The following is a 23,541-nucleotide window of genomic DNA, read 5'->3' on the forward strand; positions in this document are numbered from 1 at the left end:
TGCTTGGAACCTCCGAGCACAGCGGTGGTTTACGCAGTACGGGTTACGATGGTCAGCGCAAGGCATCGAGGTAGCGCTTTCGTTTCTCGAGGAATGCCTACCCGTCGCGGACCGCAACTTGGGGGAACTCGGTGGGGGCGATTGAATCGGTCGCTTCGGCTTCTCCCTTCCCATTGGTACATCCTGGCCTCCTTCGGGGGGTTCGCTCGTTTGCTTCGGCGCTCGGGTTCACGATGGTTGGTTACCTGGTTGATTCTGCCGGTAGTCATATGCTTGTCTCAAAGGTTAAGTCATGCATGTCTGGCTGGCTGGCTACTTTGACTATGCCATCTCGGTTTCGGGAGGAGGTGGCTCCAGTCGGCTTTCCCACACTTGCGGTCCAGGCGCGAGTGCGAGTGGATAAAAAGGCGCCATGGGAGATACTCTGCCCACAACGCGGCATCCGGGTTGGGCTGGCCACGCGAAGATTGGTCAGTGCTGGGTGCGTGTCATTCGTCTTGTGCTACGAGAGGCTATTTTGTTCTCCAACCCCGGGCGCTGTGTATACTCCTACGATAGACATATCTTCGGTCGAGAAGAAGGCCTCACGGCTTCTCCGCATTGGCTGGGAGAGCGATTCGCCTGTCGTTCGGGAACGAGAGCCGAGGCTTCTTGTGCGCTGTCGTTATTTCTGACTTGGTCCGGTTAATGAAGATTTGCACTTGGCTGGACGTTTCGCGGGGCGGTGATCTGACGTGTCCGTTTTGACGCCGGGGAATATAGTTGTTACTTAGCCCTTGTATACTCGTTAGAGGTAATACATGAAAAGGGCCCCTTGTGATTTTTCCAGAATACATGTTACCTGCAGAAGTGCATGATGCTCGAGATGAGGTTTCTTCTTTTGAGTACCTAGCTGTTCATGTCAGCCGAAGCTAGAATCAATTCCCCCATTCTATATCAGGACTGTATGTTGAATGATGGGGTAGAGAGCATCACCCTCATCCGAGCTCCAGTACGCAGCCCGTAGAGAGGAAACGTCCTGGATGCAGAAGTAGACGTTACGTGGTAACGGGATGGCGCTGCTTGCGGCATAGTTCCAAGTCGACATTTTCAAGACTCGACCCTCTCTAAGTCAGTGTACTCGTACATAGCATTGCCATGGAATATATTTACAACTGCTCAACACAAAGAACAGAGCTTTTTGCTGTATCTCCATACAATCCATGGCACGAGAGAAAGGCGGCACTCCTGCCATTCAAACGTAGTCGTTGACCGTCAATTAGTCCCCGTATATTCTACAGGTCGAGCAAACCTCTCCCGTGGACCACGTCTGGTAATTCCAATAGCCGTGTCGGACTAACAATGTAGGTTCCGCTTTCCCTAGGCGCCACAACCAAGACAGTGAATCGAGTATCAGTCTTTGAAGCCAGTAAAGGCGCTACAGGACCGACGGTCAACTGTGCAATCCGAACCCGGAAGAGGTGGAGTTTCGTTCAAGTGTGTGCTCTTGAATGGCACTTCGCGGGTAAAGATCCCACATACTATCAAGGCATGGCTTTCTAGGGCATTCTAACATTGCAGTGTTATAACCCACGTCGCAAGACCATGGCTGAGCTTTGCCACGGTAGGGTGACGTACTGTCTGTTTAGTCCCCCGAAATCCAAAGACCGCTGTATCTGTTCCTTCGGAGCAGTCAGGCTATCGTCACAGCTCTGCAACCAGCTTCAGTGTTCGCACGACGCGTAGAGGCATCGTGAGACGTGCTGCTGAAGCTGCACTGCGAGCTGGTGAAATTAAAGGAAAAGCTTGTTTACGAAGCGTGTGGTGTCGAGATGGGCGTAGGCAGACTAGACACCCCGCGGGAGTTAGACATTCAAGAGAGTCAGGCTCCCAAAAACCGAGTTGAGTTCAGGCGCAGGTATTCGTCTGACTTACGGCAATGAGCTCGGTTCCTGCTTCCTGTATTGTACCTGCTTCTACACGAGCGTGCTAGAAACAACAGCAAAGATGTAGTCAGAAATGTGTTAGGATGCCCAAGCGACAGTCTTATACAAAGCGCACGAGTAGTAGTTGTAAACATTGAGGGACATTGAGTGGACAGATTCCGCCTCGATTGACTAGGTGCGAGTATTTCGCCCCCCAGGGTACAGCGACGCACGACTGTTCGCTCGACTTGAACATTGTGGAGCACTGCCCAACACCATCCAGTGACTGTTCCGAAACAACAAAGACAAAGATTGCCAAGTGCATAGGCCCCCGTGACTGCAACAAATACAGAAAGAATGCAGCAGCGCACATTAGCTACCTTCGCATGTACAGGCAGGACAACGGTTCTTTCAAACACAGTACACTATGTGAAAGCCGCTCCGGAGGTGATTTGAAGTTCTCTCATACTGGTCCGGAGAGTTTTAGAGCGTCATCTGTACAGCCGTTTATGTGGCCGGAATTGCTTGCATGTGTGGTGGTGTGGCTACGGCATGCCACATCGCACCGCTTACTGCACGGCTTTAGCGAAAATCGGCGTGGTGATGCAGATCGGAACATGTCTTTCTACAAGAGTAGCAGCTAAAAACAATTGGTGGATTTGTAGTGTGATAGGCTCTATTTGCCTGGAGTATAGCTGCACTGTAATTGGGGATTGACGTCTGTAGATCTGTGGAAAAGAAACGGAGGGGTCGAACGCTAAAGGCTAGCCATGCAGTCTATCTACAAGATCTGCCAAGACGACGCTGACCTGCTATTTACGAGTGGAATCTGAACGAGTGGTGACGTATTCGAGAAAAGAGACATGACGCTGAGGTCGGCCTCATCAGTCTACCTACTGTATGGCCAGATCTGGAAAGCGACATCTCGAACGACTGAAGCCATACGGGAGCGCCCAGCATGACAACTGCTTCTTCGCAACAATCTCGGCCCTGCAGATGTCTCAGCCAGCGCAACACAACTCGTTTGCCAGATCCGAGATAATCCTGGACGAACCCCGCACACCCACACGTTGCCGCGGGAAGCGTTGACCACGAAAGCTGACCTCGTACGTCGGAAGTCTGAACCAATCAATAAATGGGTTGAAAAGGTCCGTTCGGTGGTTGGCGGGCGACAGTTGTGCGACCACGAGGCAAGGGCGGGGAACGTCGGGAATGCGACTGGAACCATGCAGATGCGGCCTCCCGTTAGTCGCAGTCCGGCTGACGATTCACCTTTCGGCTTCCGCATGCCGATCGGTCAAGGGGTATGTACCGCGATACATCAGATCTGGGGATCAATGTACCTCTTTAGACGTGTGTTGATCAGAGTGCAAGCCAGCCTTGGTCACGGACTCTGTGGCTCCATCTCACCACATCGTCCATGCGATAACCCGTCAGCCAACGGTGCCTTGACGATACACCTGTCTCCATGCGAGGCTCGATTGGCCGCAGTAGCAGCATGCAGGCAGGTTCGGAAATGTGATGGGCGGACTCGCATAGATGCACACGGAACGGCAACTACCCACATTACAAGCGAATATGGCGCCTCCCCGGGACACGACATGCTGCTAGAGTGGTAAGCACAAGCATTGAGACGTCGTATCACCGCATTGTCTTGATATAGGGATGTATGTTCGAAGCGACGGTGCATTTCTGGCAGAGTGCTGGGTATCCGTAAATGGTCGTTGATTGGTGTGCACATGTGCTGGCCGTCATCCGTATTGGGTTGAAACAAAATTGCGGTGCTGTACCATTCTGGTGCCTAACCTACTTGTATAGATTCATCAGGAAAGGCTGCAGGTGCGATATGGCGCTGCCACAATTTACAACCTTGCAGATGAAGGAATGTCCAGGTTGTTGGACGGCTACAACGGGACAGCCACTGCCATGGATTGCGCCAAGGCGAGGCTGAGCTGTCAGACATGTGATCTGGCATGCGTCTTGTATCATGGATCATTTGTTTTGCGCGAGACGCTTGCTCACTGTGATGGAATGCGTCCAGTTGGTGTCGGCCGAGCCCGGCGTTGCGGCGATCCACCACCAGAAGATACTCTTGCGGTGCAGGAAACGTCAGGTACGAGGGTGAGCGCTCTTGAGTTTTTGGAGGTCTTCAGTGCAAGCTTGTGGGGTTTCTAGAAGGCTGTAAAACTTTGTGAGCCGCAGGGCTCTTTAGACATTATAGGCAGGTGCCGTTGTGTATGGCATTTCTGCAGCATAAAAGTAGACACTTCAGGATGCAGTGGTCGCGCATGGGGCAAAGCAGGGGTCATCCTGTTGTGTGAGTGTCGGCGTGCTGCGTGTCGAACACTGTAGGACAGATGGTGTTCTTCACAGGAGCTTTGAGGTTCAAAACCGTTGCATTGACGTGGCTACCGTGGTGGGAAGGCGGTGATAGCGGTCTGGTGGTGTGTTTCGGTCTAATGCACGCTGCCGTTGACAGAGGGCTCTGCTCGGCACCAGCCTTGGCTCGAGTACCGACAAAGCAGACCAGGAAGCCATGCTGAGATGTCAGAGCGTTATGGAGCCTCCTTAAACGTGGGTTGAGGCGTGTGGAGGACCTGTCACTTCACTTCCTCAGTCTTCCTCTAACGGATGGATCTCTCCGTTTCCGGCTACCTTGCGTTGCGGATGACGCGCAGACCCCTGGGTCCACTCGTCTAATGTGGCGGAAGCCCAGCCCACTCACGTGGCTGCGGTCCCGTAAGAGCAACGCCGCCAAGGGTTTTTGTGGCTTCCTAGCGGCGGCAGGAGCTCTTTACGGCAAAACGCCGCCTGGCGAAGCCATGGCCCAATGCAGCATCGACAGACGTGTCGCTCGTCACGCTCCCAGCACAGTAAGCCACCAGGCGGACAGTGGTGGCTGCTTAGTGCAGCTGTGGACGACCATGGTTCGACTGGCCGAATGCGCTCACCAGAAGCCAGGTACGATGATGCAAGCGTTGGACAACGCAGGCGCGGTTGCACGCTCATGCAGCAAATGACGAGCTGCTCTGGGCGGACGGGTGGTGACACGAGCTTTCAACGATGCGTCACGCCCGGGGTGCCACCAAGGGACGCTAAATAGACGAACCGAAGCCTTGCTGGTTGTGGTCATGTCGTGTGGAGAAGGATCATCCATCGTCCATCAGCTCCCGGCTCCTGGTGCGCGCGCCTGGCGCAACCTCCTTGTGCGGCCTGCCGTCCGCCCCTGCAAGGCATCAGCACTAGGGCACTGCAGCACCGTGAGACCGAGGCAGAGGTGCGCGCAGTGCAAGACGCACGGTCTGCTCAGTTTTCCCGCGACGAGTCGACGACGTTGATGGGTAGCTGCAGTGAGGTCGGAACACGACCTCGTAGGTATGCCGCGCGAAAGTCAGGTGGCTGGGAGCGCGTCCGCCAGAGCGCCTCCAGCCCTCGGGAGTGCAGGAGTGCAGGAGTGCAGGAGTGCAGGAGTGCAGGAGTGCTGGTGAACGGTGCGCAACGGAGGAATGTCTCTGATGGCAACGCCGTTGTCATGCCCCGACGTGAAGGATGCCTGCCACGACTCTGCACACGGCGACAACATCGAGGGTCGTACCGCCACACGATGCAGCGACGGCATCTCAGGCAAACTGCGCTGTCCGTTCAGGAACGCTGCTTCACCCAGGGTGCGTGGACACAGTGTGGGTGGGTGGGCGAGGAGCGTGCGCGCGCCGGAGGAGCCGACACGGACATGGGACAAACCGACCAACTCGTCCTGTTCGTTCCGGTGGCAGGCCCGCGCCAAAGATTAAGTTCCAAGCCCGGCTCAGGGCGTCTCGCAGCGCTGGTTTCATCGCGCGGGCGGGCCAGTCCAACGCCAGGATCCCGCAGACGCGGTGCTGAGAAGCTAAGGAGAGTGTGGCTGTTTTGGCGTTAGCCTGCAAGCATGGGTGCTAGTGCAATGTGGCACCGCTTGGCGTGGGTTAGGGTTACTGCTCCTTGCAAAGAGCGTTGTTCGAGCTCGCCCGCCCGCCTTCTTGCCTGCCTCCGCGCTTCCAGCTTCTTCACGCTCCCTCGGCCACAGTGAGTATACGCGGCGCACCCATCCATCTCCGCACCGGCCTTCTGCCATCACCACCGCACTCCTGCTTCGTCGTGCGTGTCTCTGCACTGCCAGCCACTGCTCTGCTGCTCTGCTGCTCTGTCTGATTGGCCTGCCCTCTGCTCCGCACACTCCTGTCGTTCTCCGCGACTGCCTCTGCCGTACGCGACTCGCTCGCCCGCGCGGCTCTTGGGAAGGAGCAACCACGGTACGCATCACCACATCACCACATCACCACATCACCATATGACCGCATCACTGCATTATTGCTGCACCACGGCACCACTGCTCCGCTGCATCACTGCACCGCTGCATCACTGCATCACTGCATCACTACATCACTGCATCACTGCCACTGCATCCCCGCACGCTCCCTAGCATCGCGATTGACGTGTACTTAGCCTGATCACTTCTCGCCGGCGCATTGCTTGCCTTGCCTCGCCGCCACACAACGCCTGGACATTGCCGTCTCTGCTGGCACCCTCCCCCACGACAGCGTCCATGGCGAGCCACCAGCAGCCCTCGCCCACTGCGGGCATCCCGCCGCACCACGGCGCGCAGCACCCAGCGCACGCGCAGGTCAACGGCCACCCGCCTCATGTCTCCCAGCCCAAGACGCCGTCGCAGTATCTGGGCCAGCTGACCGAGGCTGTCTGGACGCAGATGGGTATGTGAGCGTGCCTTGTTCATCAGACCTCTACTCATCTCTCTCGCAGGCTCTCTCTCGGAACAGATGCAGGACTTCGACAGCGCCATGGAATGCTACCAGCTCGCCCTCAAATACAACCAGTGGTCTGTGCCAGCCATGCAGGGTATCGCGTGCATCTTGCGCACCAAGGATGCGTTTCCACAGGCCGTAGAGTATCTGCGCACTATCCTCAAGGTGGACCCTGCCAACGGCGACGTCTGGGGCAGCCTCGGCCACTGCTACCTCATGATGGACGACCTGCAGCAGGCCTATTCTGCCTATCAACAAGCGCTCTACCACCTGTCTGATCCAAAGGTACGCCTCCCATACGCCCCGCCAGAATCCAGCCGACTGACAGTTGTACAGGAGCCTAAGCTTTGGTATGGCATTGGCATTCTATACGACCGCTATGGCTCTCTTGAGCACGCCGAGGAAGCTTTCTCCCAGGTCATGCGCATGGAGCCCAACTTTGAGAAGGCAAACGAGATCTACTTCCGTCTTGGCATAATATACAAGCAGCAACAGAAATTCAACCAGAGTCTCGACGTAAGTACAACTGCCTTCGTCTCATGACCAATGCTAACAAGGCACAGTGTTTCAAGTACATCGTCACCAACCCGCCTCGCCCGTTGACTGAAGAGGACATCTGGTTCCAGATTGGCCACGTCTACGAGCAGCAGAAGGAATTTGAAGCTGCCAAGGGTGCCTACCGTCGGGTACTCGAGCGTGATCCCAACCACGCCAAAGTACTTCAGCAGCTGGGTTGGCTGCACCACCAGCAAAGCACCAACTATGCCAGCCAGGAACAGGCCATTGAGTATCTGGAGAAATCCGTGGCTTCCGATCAGACCGATGCACAGAGCTGGTACCTCCTTGGTCGCTGCTACATGTCTCAGCAGAAGTACCCCAAGGCATACGAGGCTTACCAGCAAGCCGTCTACCGCGACGGTCGTAACCCCACGTTCTGGTGCAGCATTGGTGTGTTGTACTACCAAATCAACCAGTATCGTGATGCGCTCGATGCCTACTCGCGTGCGATCAGACTAAACCCCAACATTTCCGAGGTTTGGTACGATCTCGGAACCCTATACGAGTCTTGCAACAACCAGACAGCTGACGCTCTCGACGCGTACCAGCGTGCAGCCGACCTCGACCCTTCAAACGTTCACATCAAGGCTCGTCTTCAGCTTCTCCAGAATGGTCAAGGATCCGCTGGCGCTCCCAATCAGGGCAACGCTCCTGTTCCTCAGGATGTCCACCCTCAAGCTTACCAACCTGCTTCTGTTCACGGGCCTGCTGCTCCTCAATGGGGCTCTCAGCCTGCGCAACCGCCTCAAGGACCCGCTCCGCCGGCTCTTGGCACTGCTGGCTGGGACCGTCCTCTGGCTCAGATTAGGGATCCAGGCCTACCACCCCAGTCTCTCAACCCATACGAGCAGCGCGAGGGCATTCGCCCACCAACGCAACATGCTGCCCAGCGTCCCGTGAGCCCGCGTCAGGAGCCTCCGAGGACCTACGGCGAGCCTCCGAGACCTCCCACTAACGGTCCTGGTCCATCTGGCCCGGCTGGCCCACCTCCTCCAGGCCCGGGGTCTCTCCGTCGCGGCATGTCTCCATCCCCCAAAACGCACCATGTGGCCCCGAGTCCGTACCACCCCCAGCCGCCACAGCTCACCCCCCAGCCAGTACAGGCTCAGCAGCCGGCGCCTCCACCGCACCAAGCACAGCAGCCCCAGCAGCCCCAGCAGCCCCAGCAGCCCCAGCAGCCCCAGCAGCCCCAGCAGCCCCAGCAGCCTCAGCAGCCTCAGCAGCCTCAGCAGCCTTCCCAACCAAACCGCATCTCTAACCCTAATTATGGCCCACACGCTGGCGCTGGCAGTGTCCCACCGCCACCTCCTCCACCCCCTGCTGGATTGGCTGGTCCTCCAGGCCAGTCAACACCTGGACCACTCCCACCTTATGGCCGTCCAAGTAGTCCGCCACCAGAGGTGCGACCTATCGTCGAGAACCGCGCAGGCTCTCCGCGCAACGGCTATCAGGGACCTTACCAGACTCAGCATCACGCTGACCCTTCTGCCAGTGGTGGTATTGCTGGCGGTGCACCTCCCCCAGCTGCTGCTCTCGCTGCGGCTGAAGCAGCTGCACGAGATCGTGAGGATCGCCCGCCTACCGCACCACCCAAACGTCACAGGGAGTGGGAGGAAAGCCCAAAGTTGCAGAGCAACGACGAAAAGCGCCAGAAGCTCGAAGAGCCCCACAGCCGCCGCCCTTCGCCTCCCCACCATGTGTCGTCACCACAAATCCCGCGTCAGAGCCCACAGGCTGTTCCTGATGCTCGACGCTTCAACGACGGCTACCACCCATCTGAAGCTGCTCACCACCCGCCTTCGCTAGCACCCATCGTGGGCCCACAAGCACCGCTGCCTCGCATGTCGGAGACACCAGCACCGACAAAGGAAATCCCCCGTCCCGAACACCATGAGCCAGCCGCTCGCCACGTAGACGTTGACGAGAACTACGATGACGAGGGTGATGAGCCAAAGGCAAATGGGACGAAGTCTGAGCGCGGTAGCCCCCGCACAGCGCCCACAAATGGCGTTCCCCATGCTGCCACTCCCGCTGAGCAGAAGTCTTAGGAAGGCCTGTTTGCTGGGGTTTCCAAGCCTGCTGGCTTCACTCCTGTCAATTTCTGCTGACTTCAAGTCTCAGGAAATCACTGTAAGAAATCGAGGCTCGAGCAAGGTTTTCGCAATCTAGAATCTCGTACATAGTTCCAGTCCTTCGTTTTCCTTTCGTTGTTTGAATGCTCATGAATGGGTTCGGAGGCCCTGTAGATGGTGTTTAAGTGGAGATACCCTCATATGGCTGCACGCTTGTATGATCACCAAAAGCGATATTGCAACTTGGGCCTGTATTTATTGCTTTCTTATATTAGTATTCAGGATGACTTCTACCAAAGCTACCATCATATGTTCTGTGCAGTGTTCGCAATCGTATTTGGCAGTGCTGTCAACAGTGCTGTCAGCAGCTCTGACAGCTGCCGGTGGGGCGGACTAGCCTCTCACAGATCCCGCCTTGCACATGCATCTCTCCAGTTGCGTCATCGGCATCGCGAAACCATGAAAACGCTCCTACGACGCGCTCTACCACAATACCCCTCCCACAGAACAACTGCTGCACTTCACACTACGTTGCCTTCAAGCGTTGTACGCTTAACGATCGCCAACAACGCGCTTCGACCGCTCTCCAACCGCGCCTCCACCGCAAACACCCTGCGCCCACACGCTCTCACACACACAGCCGCACGAGCCATGTCTTCAGACGCAGATTACGCCGCGTTCCTCGACAAAGCGAATCAGGATGTTGCGCCGGCAGAGCAGCAGGACGTGAGCAGCAAGAAGGGATACGGCACGAAGAATGTGAACACAGCGGTGCCCAAGGCCCTGGAAAGCGTCGAGGAGTACTATGTCAGCGATGCAGACGAGCCTTTTGAGCCTGTTGCTCTCGAGTTTAGCGGGGATGAGATTACTGCTGGTAAGTGCTTCGAGCTGACTGAGGGGTAAATGAGATGTAGAAGACGAAGATCGAGGCAGACGGTTGAGCGTGTCACTAACGTGACGCAGGTGACCTAGCGAAACTTATTGGTGGCGACAAGGAGGTCGAGGAGCACAAGGCGAAAGGATTCGAGACACAGTACAAGACAGTCATCGATGCTGTCAAGAAGGCTGGCAACGGTCAGGTCAAGGTCTTTCGAGTCGAGCTCGAGGGCACACGAGCAGAGTATTACGTCGTGTCAATCGACAAGGAGGGAGGCAAGGTTATAGGGCTGAAGGCGTTGAGCGTTGAGTCGTAGATACCCAGGTGGGATGAGGAGTGTAGCATGAGCCATTGCAAGAGCACAAAGTTACCCTGCGTTGTTCCATCCCACCGTTGTGCAATTAGCTGTTTGGACAGCAGCGAACTAAAGATTGCTTACATTAGAGATGTCGAGGACAACGCTCTTCTCCATGGCACAACAGTGGGCCTTTCCCGGATCATTCAAAGCACAAGAGCTGCACATACATAGTACTATGGTATCCGGCAAAAGTAGTGTAGATTGGTCAGAGCGGTGGCTGTGTTTAAAATGCTGACGCACAAACATCATACATGGCAGTGACGTGATTGGCTCTTATCTCGTAAATCACCAGATACCTAGACAGAGATGACTTACCCCTGTCCAGTCTGTGTCAGCACTGACCAATGTACACTACTTTTGCCGGATACCATAGTACAGGGACAGCGTCATTCTTCTCACACGCGTATTTGGCCCCAGGTACGCCCCACTCCCTCATTCCTCCTCAAACACGTCGATTCACATCTCCCTCGGCTTCATTGGTCGAACTGGAGTCGGACAGCGATGTTCTTAAGCAACCAATCGTGCACTGGCCGCGGCTGGCCACGCTTCCAGAATGCCGGCTGGAGGGAGTCTCGCTTCCCGCAGCGTTTCCCGAGCCATGCAGCGGCGGCTGCCACCGAAGTTTCGACGCCCCTTTCTTGCGCAGATCTTAGCATTCTTTGACCTTGTGCATGCGTGCGGTAACTATCGATGCATGGCGTTGGATTGCTAAGACATGAATTATTGCAGCCTCGGCCACAGGATTCAGCCCTCGCAATCTTACTTGGTGCTTGAAGGATCAGTAGAGTGCTTGGTAGCGGTGATCCCGCTCCCGCAGCGATACGGCTGTCGAAGGGTGAAGGCGAGATGAGGATCGTATCGGACTCGCAACGTCGTGACGAAGATGGTGGCAGTGCTGGACATGTTGAAGGGCACTCATGTCATGCTGCTCTACGCTGGGACATTATATGTGGTGCGACGCGTCACCCTCGATACTGATGTTGACGATCGCAGAGCTAGTCAGTCCACCGACGCAACGTCTTGTCCCCAGCCGTGCAGTGGGAACCGTTGCGGTTGTGGTCCGCTGCCTTGCGCGACAGGCTCACGGCTGTAGACGCGGTCAAGGACGAGCAAAATGCCGATGTTTCAGCAGAGACAAGGACCGCCGCCGCATGACGACTTGACGAGAAACAGGGAGACGATCTGGTCGTCGAAAGGGGCACGGGGGGCTGGTTCTGGGACAGCGCATGACAGCAATATGAACCAGGCCGGGAATACAGCATGGTCTGCAAGGCCCTCGGTTTTTTTGGTTTGGCAGGCTGCTGTGACAGTTGCAGCACAGGGAAGGCCCATCGCACGCCGAAACATGGAAACACGGCAACATGGCAACATGGCAACACGGAAACACGGAAACATGTTGTTGAATGGGCTGCGGTGGTTGAGCTTCTAGGCCGAGTACATTCAGCCTAGGCTTGGGTAGTGGGTGCGCAAGCGGCAGCGAAAAGAGTCGCCACCATGCAAGCGCCTTGTCCAGCTTGCTTGGAGGCTTCCCGAGGGTGATTGGCTGCTCCTTGGTCAGCTCCTTGTTCGCGCTTCGAGATCTTCGTCCTGGAGGCCGTGCTCGCCACCTGGTGAATCCTGGTCCCTCCTCTGCTTGCCAGGTGCCAGCCTCATCGTCTCTTCATCCATCCACCGTAGTCCGTCGGCGCGTGCGCATTCGCGTTCTTGCAGCTCTCGCCTGTGCACCGCTCCAAGTTACCCCCTGCACATCACTCGACCACGGCGTTGTTCCCGTCTGCACCGCGGCTTTCCCCACGCACGCCGCGTGTAGGCAGTAGGTACTAGGTAGTGACATAAGTGCTGCTGCCAAGTCGTCGTTCCTGGCCTACCTGCCGACCCTAGACGCCCCCGTTTAGACCAGGAGCAAGACACATCCCATCCCCTGTGCGCCTGCACCTCCATTCTCGCTCCTCGCGGCGTCCTTTCTTCTGCTCTTCACCAGCAGCGACACCAAGCTGCCTGTTGCCTCTCTGTTGCTTTCGGACACTGCTCCACGAGGCTTCCATCGCGCACATCGGCGTTGCTGTTGCCCCGACACCCACCTGCAGCGCCCTACGCACGTCGTTCCCTTCTCAGGCATTCCAGTTGCATGCCGCGCACATCGCCGACAACAACACCTGTTCTCCACTGGAGCTCGCCCTTTCTTGGACCCCTATAGCACGACACTCTCGCTAGCATCCTCCCCGCACACGCCCATTCACCATGTCGGCGCCGCTGTCCCCTCGAGGGGAGAACCCGCCGCATCTTCGCCTCAACTCTGGATCGCACGACATAATCACAGACGACAACTCGCCGCCGCAAGCACGACCGAGCACAGCACGATCAACTTCGGCGCGATCACTAACTACCTCCATCCGCCCTGGCACCGCTCCGAGCCCCGGACCCAACATCTACTCCAATGTCGGCCTGGCAGAATCCGGAGACCTGCTGCTCCCACCGCGCAAGTCCAAGATGAAGGCATTCCGAGACGAATCACCGTTGCGCTCCCCCTCTGCTATATCCTCACGGCGAACAAGTTGGGAGTCGGACATGTCATCGAGAGGTCCGTTTGCCTCGCCTTTCGACGACTCCAGGGCGCCCTCGCGTGCAGGCAGCGAAGAGGACTTGAACACACAGACGGTGTCGGAGAAATTCAACATTCACCCGTCTGCAGGGTTACTGCTGTTTCCAGAAGATGTTGAGGCCGATGACGCCCTGCATAACCCTGAACCGGGCGAGAAAGACAAGCGTGACTGCGACATCTTCACCAAAAGAGGAATGGTCAACTTGGGTGGTCTTGGGATCATGGTGATTGGCCTGCTCCTCTTGTTCATTGGATACCCTATCCTGTATGTCCAGCCTCTAACAGCCGTGTTCAATGTTCGGCATTCACTGACAAACTCACAGTACTTTCGTCGACAAGTTAACGGAGAAGAAAGTTGGACCTTGCACAAACAATCCGCTCTGTATCGAGGGCAAAGAGCACGAGCCGCTTCTGACCAACCTGCGCAAGGGCCTGATCGATCCCGACACACCAGACTCTGCTATGTCACGCAAGTCGTATGATGGCTCCACACAAAACCTGGTTTTCTCCGACGAATTCAACACTGATGGCCGTACTTTCTACGATGGCGACGATCCATTCTTCCAGGCCGTTGACATTTGGTACGGTGCTACGCAGGATTTGGAGGTATATGATATGAAACTCGAGGTTTACTACCAGGCACTGACATGACATAGTGGTATGATCCTGATGCGGTATCCACCGAAAACGGTACGCTCAACTTGAAATTTGACCTATTCAAGAACCACGGTCTCAACTACCGATCGGGTATGATCCAGTCCTGGAACAAGTTGTGCTACAAGGGCGGCCATTTGGAGGCTAGTATCTCGTTACCCGGTAAGGGTGACGTTAGTGGATTCTGGCCTGGTTTCTGGACCATGGGCAACCTGGCTCGTCCGGGCTACCTTGGTTCGACCGAAGGCTTGTGGCCGTACAGTTACCACGATGAGTGCGACGTGGGAATTACGCCGAATCAGAGTTCGTACGATGGTCTCAGTTTTCTCCCTGGTATGAGGCTTCCTGCCTGCACTTGCCCAGGCGAGGACCACCCCAGCCCCGGCAAATCTCGCAGCGCTCCTGAAATCGATGCCTTGGAAGGCTCCGTCCATTTCCTTGGGCCTGGTGAAAGCAACGCTGTGGGAGTGGTATCCCAGTCTTTTCAGGCCGCGCCCTTCGACACCTGGTACATGCCGGATTATGGTAAATCTTTGCAAACCAAGTCGCCAACGCTTGCTAACATTCATCAGAACAACTGGAGATCTACGATACCTCAATCACCATGATGAACGCGTACAAGGGTGGACCCTTCCAGCAGGCTATCTCTGGTCTGACCAACCTGAATAATGATTGGTATGATGGCAAGCAGTACCAGAAGTATGCCTTTGAGTACAAGACTGGCGGCGATGGTTTCATCACCTGGTACGTTGGTGACGACAAAACTTGGACCATGAAGGCTCCGGCTACGCGCCCCACTGGCAATATTGGAACTCGAACCATCCCGGAAGAGCCTCTAGCCATCATTGCCAACTTCGGCATGTCCAACAGTTTCGCAGCCATCGACTTTGCACAGATTGCTGCTATGTTGCCCGCCACGATGCGTATCGACTACATTCGCATCTACCAACCTGAGGGTAGCGAGAGCATAACCTGCGATCCAGATGGCTACCCCACAACACAATACATCAAGAACCATCCGGATGCTTACCAGAATCCCAACCACACAGAATGGTATGTACCGCATCATAGCTGAGGTTGAACGATACTAACCGATATATAGGAAATCGACAGGGTTCCCTTGGCCGAAGAACTCATTCATGCACGATTGCGACAAATAGGTCAATCGAGCATTCTTTCCTTCTTCTCTCGTCAAAGACTGCTGGAAAGTTCTTTGACGGGATCTTTTAACGTCGGCGGATCATTTGTTTACGACGAACGACAATACCCCAGATCGATTACCGCAAAAGCACGTAATCATAGACGTTTCCTTCTTTGAGCTATATCGCATCTTCTTGGTGGCATTTCCCCCAGGTCGCATTCGCATTGGATTCAACAGACGGATCTATGCGACATCTCATGCGTAGACCATCTCATCGCGGCCGATTACCGGGATATGATGAGCCGCAGACGCTGCTTTGCCTCAGCACCTAGGACGCCAAGTAGTAACCACTGCTTTGAAGGATTTTCTTCGAGCACCACCTGCGCTGCTCACCATTGGAACGGAACATATCTGGAGCATCCGCATCTCGGCGTCTCGCAGCTCTGGCCCGTACCTCTCATCATATATATGGCGCCTTTGTATATCATGGCTGTTCCCTTCTTCATTGCATTTGCAGCATTGTACAAAATCAGCATTTTAAGAGATTGTTGCAATTGGGTTTCTTTTTTTCCAGCATTTCTACACGCGCGTACTTTGCCATTTCTGGGGGTTGCTGTAGGCGAAGCTTTGAATATTGGAGTTTGCGCTGGATGGAGTCACGAAGGGCCGAACTATACTCCATTGACAGGCGTTTACGTAATAATAGGGGAGTGATAATCACGTGGAGCGGTGATGCCGAAACGAGGGGATGGAACAAGAGTAGCAGATGAGATAAAATTCGAATATCCTACAACACAAGAAAAGAGCGTTACTTTAGAAAGTACACGTAGGTGGTGTGGGCTGCCCATGGATCGATGTAAGCGGAATCTATGCTATCCTTGGGGATTGCAGTCGATGTGTCTCTCCCACTACTCAGCCACCCACGAGCACTCGACACTCCCTTCCGTAGCGCAACCTTGTACATACCAGAGAAAGCGCAATACATTGATCAGCATCTTGGACATGTGTGGTCAAGCTTGCAGTGTCAGTTCAGTTCGACAGCGCGCACAAGTCAAATACCCAGCACCTTCGCATTGCCAAAGCGGATTGCTGAAAACGCGAACAAGATGAACAAGGGCTCCTCAGTATGGATCTACAGCCAGCGCTGGCGTGGAGCTCGTAAGTCGCTGTAGTTGCTTAGTTTACCGTGGGGAAAGATCGATGACGATGGCCATCGATGGAATGTTTGACACTGTAGGCGTACGCTGTGACAAGTCCCGTCCAATAGCAGAATAATACTTGTATTGGCGACACGAGGCGATGTTCTGGAAACCGTTGCCGGGCTTCGTAGAGAAACTGGGGTCTAGAAGGGACATCCAAACCGCGTTGAAGCATGTCAATATATGGTTCGATTCCTCTGGTCAGGAATGCAAGTATAGAGCGTCTATTTTGCGCCATCGCGCCTACTAGGCTGTTCTTCTTGATCAGATCAGAACCTACACAATGCCATAGAGCAGCGCTCAAGAAAGGGCCTGCCCACCTAGAGTTGGTCTTACTGGTCTCTCAAGCGCAAAACCAAAGGCCGTTCGCATGCCACAAAGCTGCAAGTTTACCAAGTATACCACTCTGGCTCATGCCGGTTGCACAGCGCATCCCCACCAATCCGAGCCAGGGTACAGCAGACTCAGAGCCACATGCAACTGAAGCTAGGCTGCACAGCCCATTCACACTAACCTTGTTCCGTCACTTTTCCCGCCCACGCCTTGAAAGACTTGAGTTTAAATAACGTTAAGTTCATCGCAACGGAAGAAACAGAGCGGCCTACAATAGCACCAACATGGAGCGTCAAGGATCTCTGATTGTCTGGCTAGGCAAAAGAGTCTGCACAAGGCAACGTATGCATGGTCGACTGCTGCAAGGCTTTGTCTCGCCTAGCGGCTCTCTCAAAGCCTTGGGGCTTCACGTGAAAGGAGGACACACCTTGGTCGATATTGGATAGTCCTTCGAAACGCTGCAGGGCTTTCGAGGTTTTCCAGCAACCTCCGGGATTTTGAACCTGCTCTTAGCACTGCTCATGGGTCGACCAAAGTGCTACACGACCGACTGTGACGGGATATTGCCAGATGCCAGTTGGGCCGACTGCTTGGCCATGCACGATATGCTGCCACCGCGCCTGCAGAAACTCTCTCTCTCTCTCTCTCTCTCTCGCGCGCGCGATATCTGTCAATGACATAATTCACATCATAGAGTTTCAAGGACGTCTTGTTCAGCGCACTTCAAGGTCCTGGAGTGAAGAAGCGGCACATTCCAACCGAGATGCGCGTTTTCAACAGCCGGCGAAGCTGGGATAACGTCCTGCTATTGGACTTCTGGGAGATCGAGAACGAGCATGCTAACCGCGCTGTCTCGCTCGACCACTGCGGCTCGCTGAGCTGACACCAACCACTAAAAAGAAAGTGCTGAGTGGAAGCCATGTTCGTCTCCAACGAAACTTGACGATCAGCAAGGCGACGGAGGACTTGCCCTGCGAGAGAACTCAGCAGCGGTGGGCCGTTGCAACATCTTCGCTTTCACGTGCTCGTTTTTTCTACAATGCTAGACGTTGTCAAGGCGCGGAGTCGATCGGTAGAGCGATTGTATCGCGACCTGTGATCGAATTGGAATACTTGCGATTGTAGCGCTTATGGTCAGATATGGCGTGTTTTTGTTACTCACACCACGCCCGCTAGAGGGTCCGGAAGTGTACTTTGCGAGGCCTAGATAATGATTGTATGCAGCGTCCGGGGCGGCGTACAACATGTGTCGTCCTCCATGGACAGCGAGATTGGCAAGTGATGTGGGAGGGAAACGACGATTGCCGTTTGGATCAAAAAAAAAGGGGGAGGAACACAATGTGTAGCCAAGTATCCGCGAGAAGACTCCCTTGGAGACCAGGAAAAGTACAGCATGATAGTAAAGAGCAAATGTGGCTGAAAGATATAAGTTTTTGAAGAGGAAGGTAGTGACCCTTAGAGAATGTTAGACTGCATGTTAGCAACTGCATCTGGTCTGCAGCAGGAGTGATTGCAAGCAACAACTACACGGAGGCATCCTTGATGCTCGTTAGATCCTCAATGCTCAGGAATCTGGTGTTGCATCGTGCACGGTGTATAATGTGGAAAGACATCGAGAGGAACTGTCTTGTAGATATCTGGAAGTGATCGAGCGAGCGGTCGAGCAATTCGTGAGTACGAGTGCAGGTTGTAATGTACAGACCGTATCGTGGGAGGAGCGTGGTTGGGAGACTGGTTCCATCGGTCATGTCAGAAGAGACTGCTTGTGACTGACAACTAAGCGGTTCGAAAGGTGTTTAGGAATGAGCACGGAAGGAGCTGTGAATGTGGCACACAGTAGGTCGCGATGCCTGTCACTGTGAGCAACTCTACGCTGTGCACGAGTTCGACAAAAGTGATGGTTTTGTTCATGATCGTGCCATTTCTTTGTGTGAAATCCTGTAGACTCCATGATCGTTACAGGACAGGTATCCGAATGCTCCCACAGACCATTTCATTCGTATGATGGCTGCTGATGCAGAGAAACACGCTCGAAGAACTCCACCATCCCTTTGCCCAATGTTCCCTTAAACCTCAGCAATCTCCCGGAGACGACGGATGGTCGACCTTGTGGCGGCGGCAGCGGGGGTACTGTGGGCGCGTGTTAGCCTTGTTGATGCGGTATTGCATCGCGCAGTCGAATCGTCGTATCGAGGTGTACGATGCGCGGTGCGGAGCGAGATCGCTTACGAGACGGTGTAAGCACCACCAGCGGTGGTCTTGCGGCAGGAGCGGCAGTTCCAGATACCGACGGCCTGACGCTTGACAGCGTTCTTGCCGCAGAACTGGCACACGTAGCGGGCGTGCTGTGTGACCTGGAGAGAGCGTCAATGTTGCGTCCTTTAGGCGCTACGGATTTCCGGGTGTGTACGCACTTCCATCTTCTTGACCTGCTTACGGAGCGAAGCACCGTAACGGGTACCGTACTTTCCGGTGATGCCGACCTTCTTAGTGCCTACATCGTAATCAATATCGTCTTCTTATCGTTCCAGCGGTTAAGGGGGAGCCGTACGCTTGGTCATTTTGGCGGTGTTGTGTGGGTTGATGGGTTGACGAAGTCGAAAGTTTCGTCGTTCAATTTCGATCGTGTGGGCAGCGGCTTAGCGGGATCCTTGGCGACGCCTTGCCTAGTTGGGCGCAGATTCTAGACGGATCAACCCTCACCGACATAAGCGAGCGCGCGGATCCGCATCGACAGCAACATCAACAACATCAATCGAGGGATGAGACGAGAATTGATAAGCTGGAGTTGCGAGCTGGACGCACGCACAAGGCGTCCCGCACGAGGTGGAAGAGAGTCTTGGAAATGATCAATACTGCTTAGGCACCACAGCACTGATGATGTTGGAAGAAACGCTATACAGAAGCGATGTAATGTAGGCAGTACATTCTTGTGGAGCTTGCAGAGGGGTTTGAATATTCCCAAGCATATCTACACTACACGACTTCCCACCTCGCAAGCCTACCTATAGTGCGCCCAGGCTCCCTGACAATGCAGATGTGATCCTCCTTCTGTCCGGCTTCTCTAGTACCAAGAGTAATTTTGTGGAGAGCGAGATTGGCAACAGCAGTCGGCATGCCCTCAGCCAAATTGTAGTTGCCCGTCGTGACAAACCCAATAAGATCTGTTTCGTCAGGAACTAGAGGATAGTCGTTGTCTGCTGCCGTCGGGACGTTCTTCTTTGTCGCTGGTGGCTCGAGTAGATTACCAGCAAGCTGTCTTCGTCGCAGATGCTCAGGGACGTCATCGCCGCTGCGAGTTTGCTGCCTCCTTGGCACGCCATTTGTATTGGTCTTCGGACCTGGCATTAGCGATAGCCATCTGCTTCGAAGCTCTGAGTTGTTCGAGGGCAAGCGATAGACTCGAGAACAATCGACAGGGTACCCGCGCCCCATTACTGTGATCTTGACAGTAAGAAGATAAGGTAGCTTAAGGCCAGTAGAAGGATCCCCTGCACCTTTGGTCGCCTGAGCTGAAGAGAGCTGACGGAATGGCGAGACCAACTTCTCAATCCCGTCCTGCACTGTTGTCGGTTCTGCAGGCCCATCTGGCAGTAACCGTGCCCACTCGCAGGCCCAAGGGTCGCCAATCTCACCTTTCCTCCCGTTACCAAGATCAATGGTAGACCATTCAATTCTCTTGCCCTTCGGCCGCTTTGTCCAGTCGTGCTTCCTTACGTCTCGTTGCTTCAGCTCCCATGCCCAGCCAGCAGCGGTACCGGGACAATCGTACGGGAAGCTCGGCACCGAGCGTTCGAACGTAACCTGTCGCTTCTCCTTCAGTCCACCAAAGCGATTATTACCTCCAGTGGATACGGGGTAGCGCATGATGCCTCGCCATACGGGCATGACGCATTTCCAAGGAAGCAAGATGGTCCAAGAATTACTCTCTCTCGAGACGTAGGTGAGCATAGGGATCCGTGGATCGGTTGGTCTCGGCTCTGGATATCCACCAAGCGTATTCGCACTCTGTCTTCGGTTGATGGACTTCTGCGACGGCAGTGTCCTCTGCCCTTCTAGTCGAGCAGCGCGGCTGAAGATGGAGGGCGAGGTCAAAGTGTTGTCAATGGGCCAGGCAGCGAGTGTCTCAATCAGGGCCGACAGATTTGGGGGTGTCGTAGATGGTGTAGGGGGGTCTCGAAGGCGAGGATCTGAGACGTCGAACGCAAGCAATGCGCCCGCTGGCAGAGTGCCAGGATCTGTGACTGAAGCAAGCGTAGACCATAGTGACTGAGGCGCGTCAGGCGCAGCGTCAGAGGCAGCTGGATGCAATATGGAGCACAGCGTCTCTGCCGCTGCAGGGCCCATGATCTCAATAGACCCAACCTCGAATCGGAGGTCTTCGACAGCAACTGCCGGCCTTTGAACCTTTGAGATGCGGATGACTTCGTTCCAAATCTGCAGAAACGCACTTGGGTGTACCCGAATGAATATTTTCCTTTTTTTGCCAACTGCATCAGGCGCGCACCAAACGACCGTCACGTGGGCGATCCGCTTCAGAGGCTTCGCATCTCTCTCGTGTAACCAGCCTTCGCAGATTCTCGTGCCCTGCCTCCACTTTTTCGCCTTGCCGCGCCCTTGCCATGGATCTTCAGCATCTTCAGCGCCAAAGTGAAGCCCTTTCAGCAGCCCAACGATGCTGTCTTCCACGCCCTCGAGCCCAATCGTCGACATGTAGCTCATGTCCCAGGCAACGGCTCCGCGCTGGACTGCAGCCCGATGGGTGAGGCGGTATGCCTTTACGACTGGCGCAAGTGGGATCGCGAACCGCCAGAGCGGGTCCTTCGGTTCGGTCATACGTGCGCGTTTGGTGTGCCATATGTGTGTTGGTAGCCATGTCTTGTCTCGCTGGCGTCTGCGAAATCGTGAAGGAGGCGTGGCGGGCGTGGCGAGCGACGGGAACCTGGGCTTGGCTTTTGGTGTTTTTGAGAGGGGTTGAACTTTCTCTGCTCCTGGTTTAGTCCCCACCGGCTCACTGCCTTTCTTTCTCTCTCTCTGCGCCCGCGCCTTCTTGCTCTTTTCGATGCCCTCCTTCCTGAGGTGCTTCTTCTTGCCCTTTCCAATTCCACTGCCACTTGTGCCCCGTGTTATCGGCGTGTTGTCCTCCTTGGCTTCCTGACGTGCTTGTCTCCTCAGCCGCTTTGGTACGCGATTCGGGTTGTGGCTTGCAGTCCTTCTGCGCAGGTCTCTAGGCACATCTTGGAAAGCTCTTCTCATCAGCCCCTTCTTCGCCGCCTTCATCGCCCCCTCCAGCGACTTGATCTCATTTTCGTGTGACTTGAGGAAGTTCTTGACATTGACTTCGCCATTGGGGTACGCGTTCCTCGTCGGTATCGTGGGGATGTTGTGCTGTGGCTTCTGGGGAAAGCGAGCGCGTTTTGCATGCGGCGCACTGTCTGAGTTCTGCTTCCTCTTCTTTGAAGCGTCGGCCATGGTTCCTCGGCCGGTGTGGAGCAGCGAGGAATGCGACAGTGTGACAGCCAACGGCTGCACCAAATCGGTGAGTTTCTGAAAACTAGCGAGTCATAGCTCCGGGCCCGGCCTAGCGTCATCCGCGTGATTCGCGTGATTCGCGTGCGTCCACCATTTCATCCGGTGCACAACTTCCAAACAAACAACTAGTACGAGACAATGCAGGGCCGCTGATAGCCATGTGTTTCAGAACGCCTGCCCTATCACGAAAGCAAAGTCGAACAGCGCATCACACGATGTTCATCTCGGTTCTGGCACTGAAATCCACTCCGCTTGCCCCTAGCAACCTGCAGGGAGGGCCTGCAGCTGCGCCTCGGCCAACCCTGGGACCTTGTCCAAGACAGCCTCTCTCTTGCGCGCAATCGTAGCATTCTTTCTTCACAACACGCTCGTCGTCATTCATACACGCAACAATACCTTTGTCTTGCTTGACACCTGACACCTGACACTCTTCGAAGCAGACAATTGACACACTTGAAATGATGTCCTACACCCCCCTCCCAGAGCCTTCTCCGCACATGCTCCGTATGCAATTCAGCCCACAGCGGAAACGTCCTACACACAGCCGCACCGAATCAGAAATCATCCCGCGACCCCTCAGTATCATGTCAATGTCGCCCAGCAAACGATCCTCTGTCTACGTTTCCGAAGCCTCTACACTCCTCTCACATCGCAACTCTGTTGTTTCTCCCGTAGGAAAATCACCCTACGATTCATTCTTCTCGCCTACCAGCGACCCCGCGATACTCCTCTCGCCCGAGCCCGCTGAGTTTGTCGACCACTACACCATCCTTGAATTAGGCCCGGAGGCCACAGTCGACGAGATCAAAGCTTCTTTCCGTCGTTTACGCGTAGCATACTTCCAGAGCGATGCAACAAAGTACCGCGCATTAACGACTGCACTGGAGCTGCTGGCGGACGAGGAGGCACGAGCAGAGTACGACGAGATATACCGTGCGCGGGCAGGAGGTGCACCGACACCTATAACACCGTACTCGAGTCTACCAGCTGGTCTTGAATCACCGAAACACGGGAGGAAAGACAGTGGGCACAGCGCTGGAAGCTTGCAGGAGGATGTGGACATGATGCGTGTTCCGGAGATTCCGGAAGAGGACGAGGAAGAACAGATTCACGAAGAACCCCAAGATTTACGAACTGATGACCCCAACTGGGCACTCAAGCGTCACCACCGCGTGTTCGCCAACTACGAGCCTTTCTACGGCACCGAACCCTACGATTCCTTTGTACCTGTTTTGATGGCCTACGAGACTTACTCCAGGCACCCGCGACTGCGATGTAGACGACCAAGTTACATCGGTGACGGACTAGCGCGGAATGCTATGCCATGTTGATTTTGGTGGTGTAGATAAAATGGTAGGATAGCGTCCGGGGTCACCCATGTCTGTTGCATAGTTGTCGCGTTATAGCGTTGAATATTATTACTCATTGTTGTCTTGGATACGTAGACTAGTTGACTTGACAACACCTCCGACTTCAGGCAGCCATGTGGCAATGACCAACACTGACTAACAA

The 23,541-nt window shown here is 55.0% G+C and overlaps 6 protein-coding genes across 6 annotated transcripts, besides 9 other annotated features; 4 read left to right on the forward strand and 2 right to left on the reverse strand.

Annotated features, from left to right (window-relative positions):
* The first annotated feature begins 91 nt into the window (after positions 1-91).
* Positions 92-302: a repeat region (potential rRNA).
* Positions 243-302: a repeat region (potential rRNA).
* A 5,037-nt stretch (positions 303-5,339) lies between these two features.
* Positions 5,340-5,386: a tandem repeat.
* Positions 5,387-6,046: 660 nt separating this feature from the next.
* Positions 6,047-6,145: a tandem repeat.
* Positions 6,146-6,198: 53 nt separating this feature from the next.
* Positions 6,199-6,244: a tandem repeat.
* Positions 6,245-6,278: 34 nt separating this feature from the next.
* Positions 6,279-6,347: a tandem repeat.
* Positions 6,348-6,486: 139 nt separating this feature from the next.
* EKO05_0006477 (glucose repression mediator protein) lies at positions 6,487-9,309 on the forward strand (the record flags this gene model as incomplete). Its single annotated transcript, XM_038940545.1, has 4 exons — positions 6,487-6,652; positions 6,702-6,988; positions 7,040-7,219; positions 7,267-9,309. The coding sequence occupies 4 exons, from the start codon at positions 6,487-6,489 to the stop codon at positions 9,307-9,309; spliced, it is 2,676 nt and encodes an 891-aa protein (XP_038797971.1).
* Positions 8,398-8,495: a tandem repeat.
* A 333-nt stretch (positions 9,310-9,642) lies between the features above and the next one.
* On the forward strand, positions 9,643-10,526 carry EKO05_0006478 (uncharacterized protein; the record flags this gene model as incomplete). The annotated part of the gene is made up of 2 exons (XM_038940257.2): positions 9,643-10,207; positions 10,297-10,526. 2 exons carry the CDS (start codon positions 9,643-9,645, stop codon positions 10,524-10,526), a joined length of 795 nt encoding a protein of 264 aa, XP_038797972.2.
* Positions 10,527-11,908: 1,382 nt separating this feature from the next.
* Positions 11,909-11,964: a tandem repeat.
* Positions 11,965-12,809: 845 nt separating this feature from the next.
* On the forward strand, positions 12,810-14,984 carry EKO05_0006479 (beta-glucan synthesis-associated protein; the record flags this gene model as incomplete). Its single annotated transcript, XM_038940417.1, has 5 exons — positions 12,810-13,435; positions 13,494-13,776; positions 13,827-14,349; positions 14,397-14,877; positions 14,927-14,984. The coding sequence occupies 5 exons, from the start codon at positions 12,810-12,812 to the stop codon at positions 14,982-14,984; spliced, it is 1,971 nt and encodes a 656-aa protein (XP_038797973.1).
* A 2,142-nt stretch (positions 14,985-17,126) lies between these two features.
* Positions 17,127-17,151: a tandem repeat.
* A 1,412-nt stretch (positions 17,152-18,563) lies between these two features.
* On the reverse strand, positions 18,564-19,058 carry EKO05_0006480 (60S ribosomal protein L43; the record flags this gene model as incomplete). Its single annotated transcript, XM_038940414.1, has 4 exons — positions 18,564-18,627; positions 18,727-18,851; positions 18,912-18,991; positions 19,049-19,058. 4 exons carry the CDS (start codon positions 19,056-19,058, stop codon positions 18,564-18,566), a joined length of 279 nt encoding a protein of 92 aa, XP_038797974.1.
* Positions 19,059-19,473: 415 nt separating this feature from the next.
* On the reverse strand, positions 19,474-21,969 carry EKO05_0006481 (Ribonuclease P; the record flags this gene model as incomplete). The annotated part of the gene is made up of 1 exon (XM_038946129.1): positions 19,474-21,969. The coding sequence occupies one exon, from the start codon at positions 21,967-21,969 to the stop codon at positions 19,474-19,476; it is 2,496 nt and encodes an 831-aa protein (XP_038797975.1).
* Positions 21,970-22,487: 518 nt separating this feature from the next.
* On the forward strand, positions 22,488-23,360 carry EKO05_0006482 (uncharacterized protein; the record flags this gene model as incomplete). The annotated part of the gene is made up of 1 exon (XM_038946130.1): positions 22,488-23,360. The coding sequence occupies one exon, from the start codon at positions 22,488-22,490 to the stop codon at positions 23,358-23,360; it is 873 nt and encodes a 290-aa protein (XP_038797976.1).
* Between the last annotated feature and the right edge of the window lie 181 nt (positions 23,361-23,541).

Source organism: Ascochyta rabiei, chromosome 10 (genome assembly GCF_004011695.2).
Source record: "Ascochyta rabiei chromosome 10, complete sequence".
In the NCBI taxonomy this organism is placed as follows: domain Eukaryota; kingdom Fungi; phylum Ascomycota; class Dothideomycetes; order Pleosporales; family Didymellaceae; genus Ascochyta; species Ascochyta rabiei.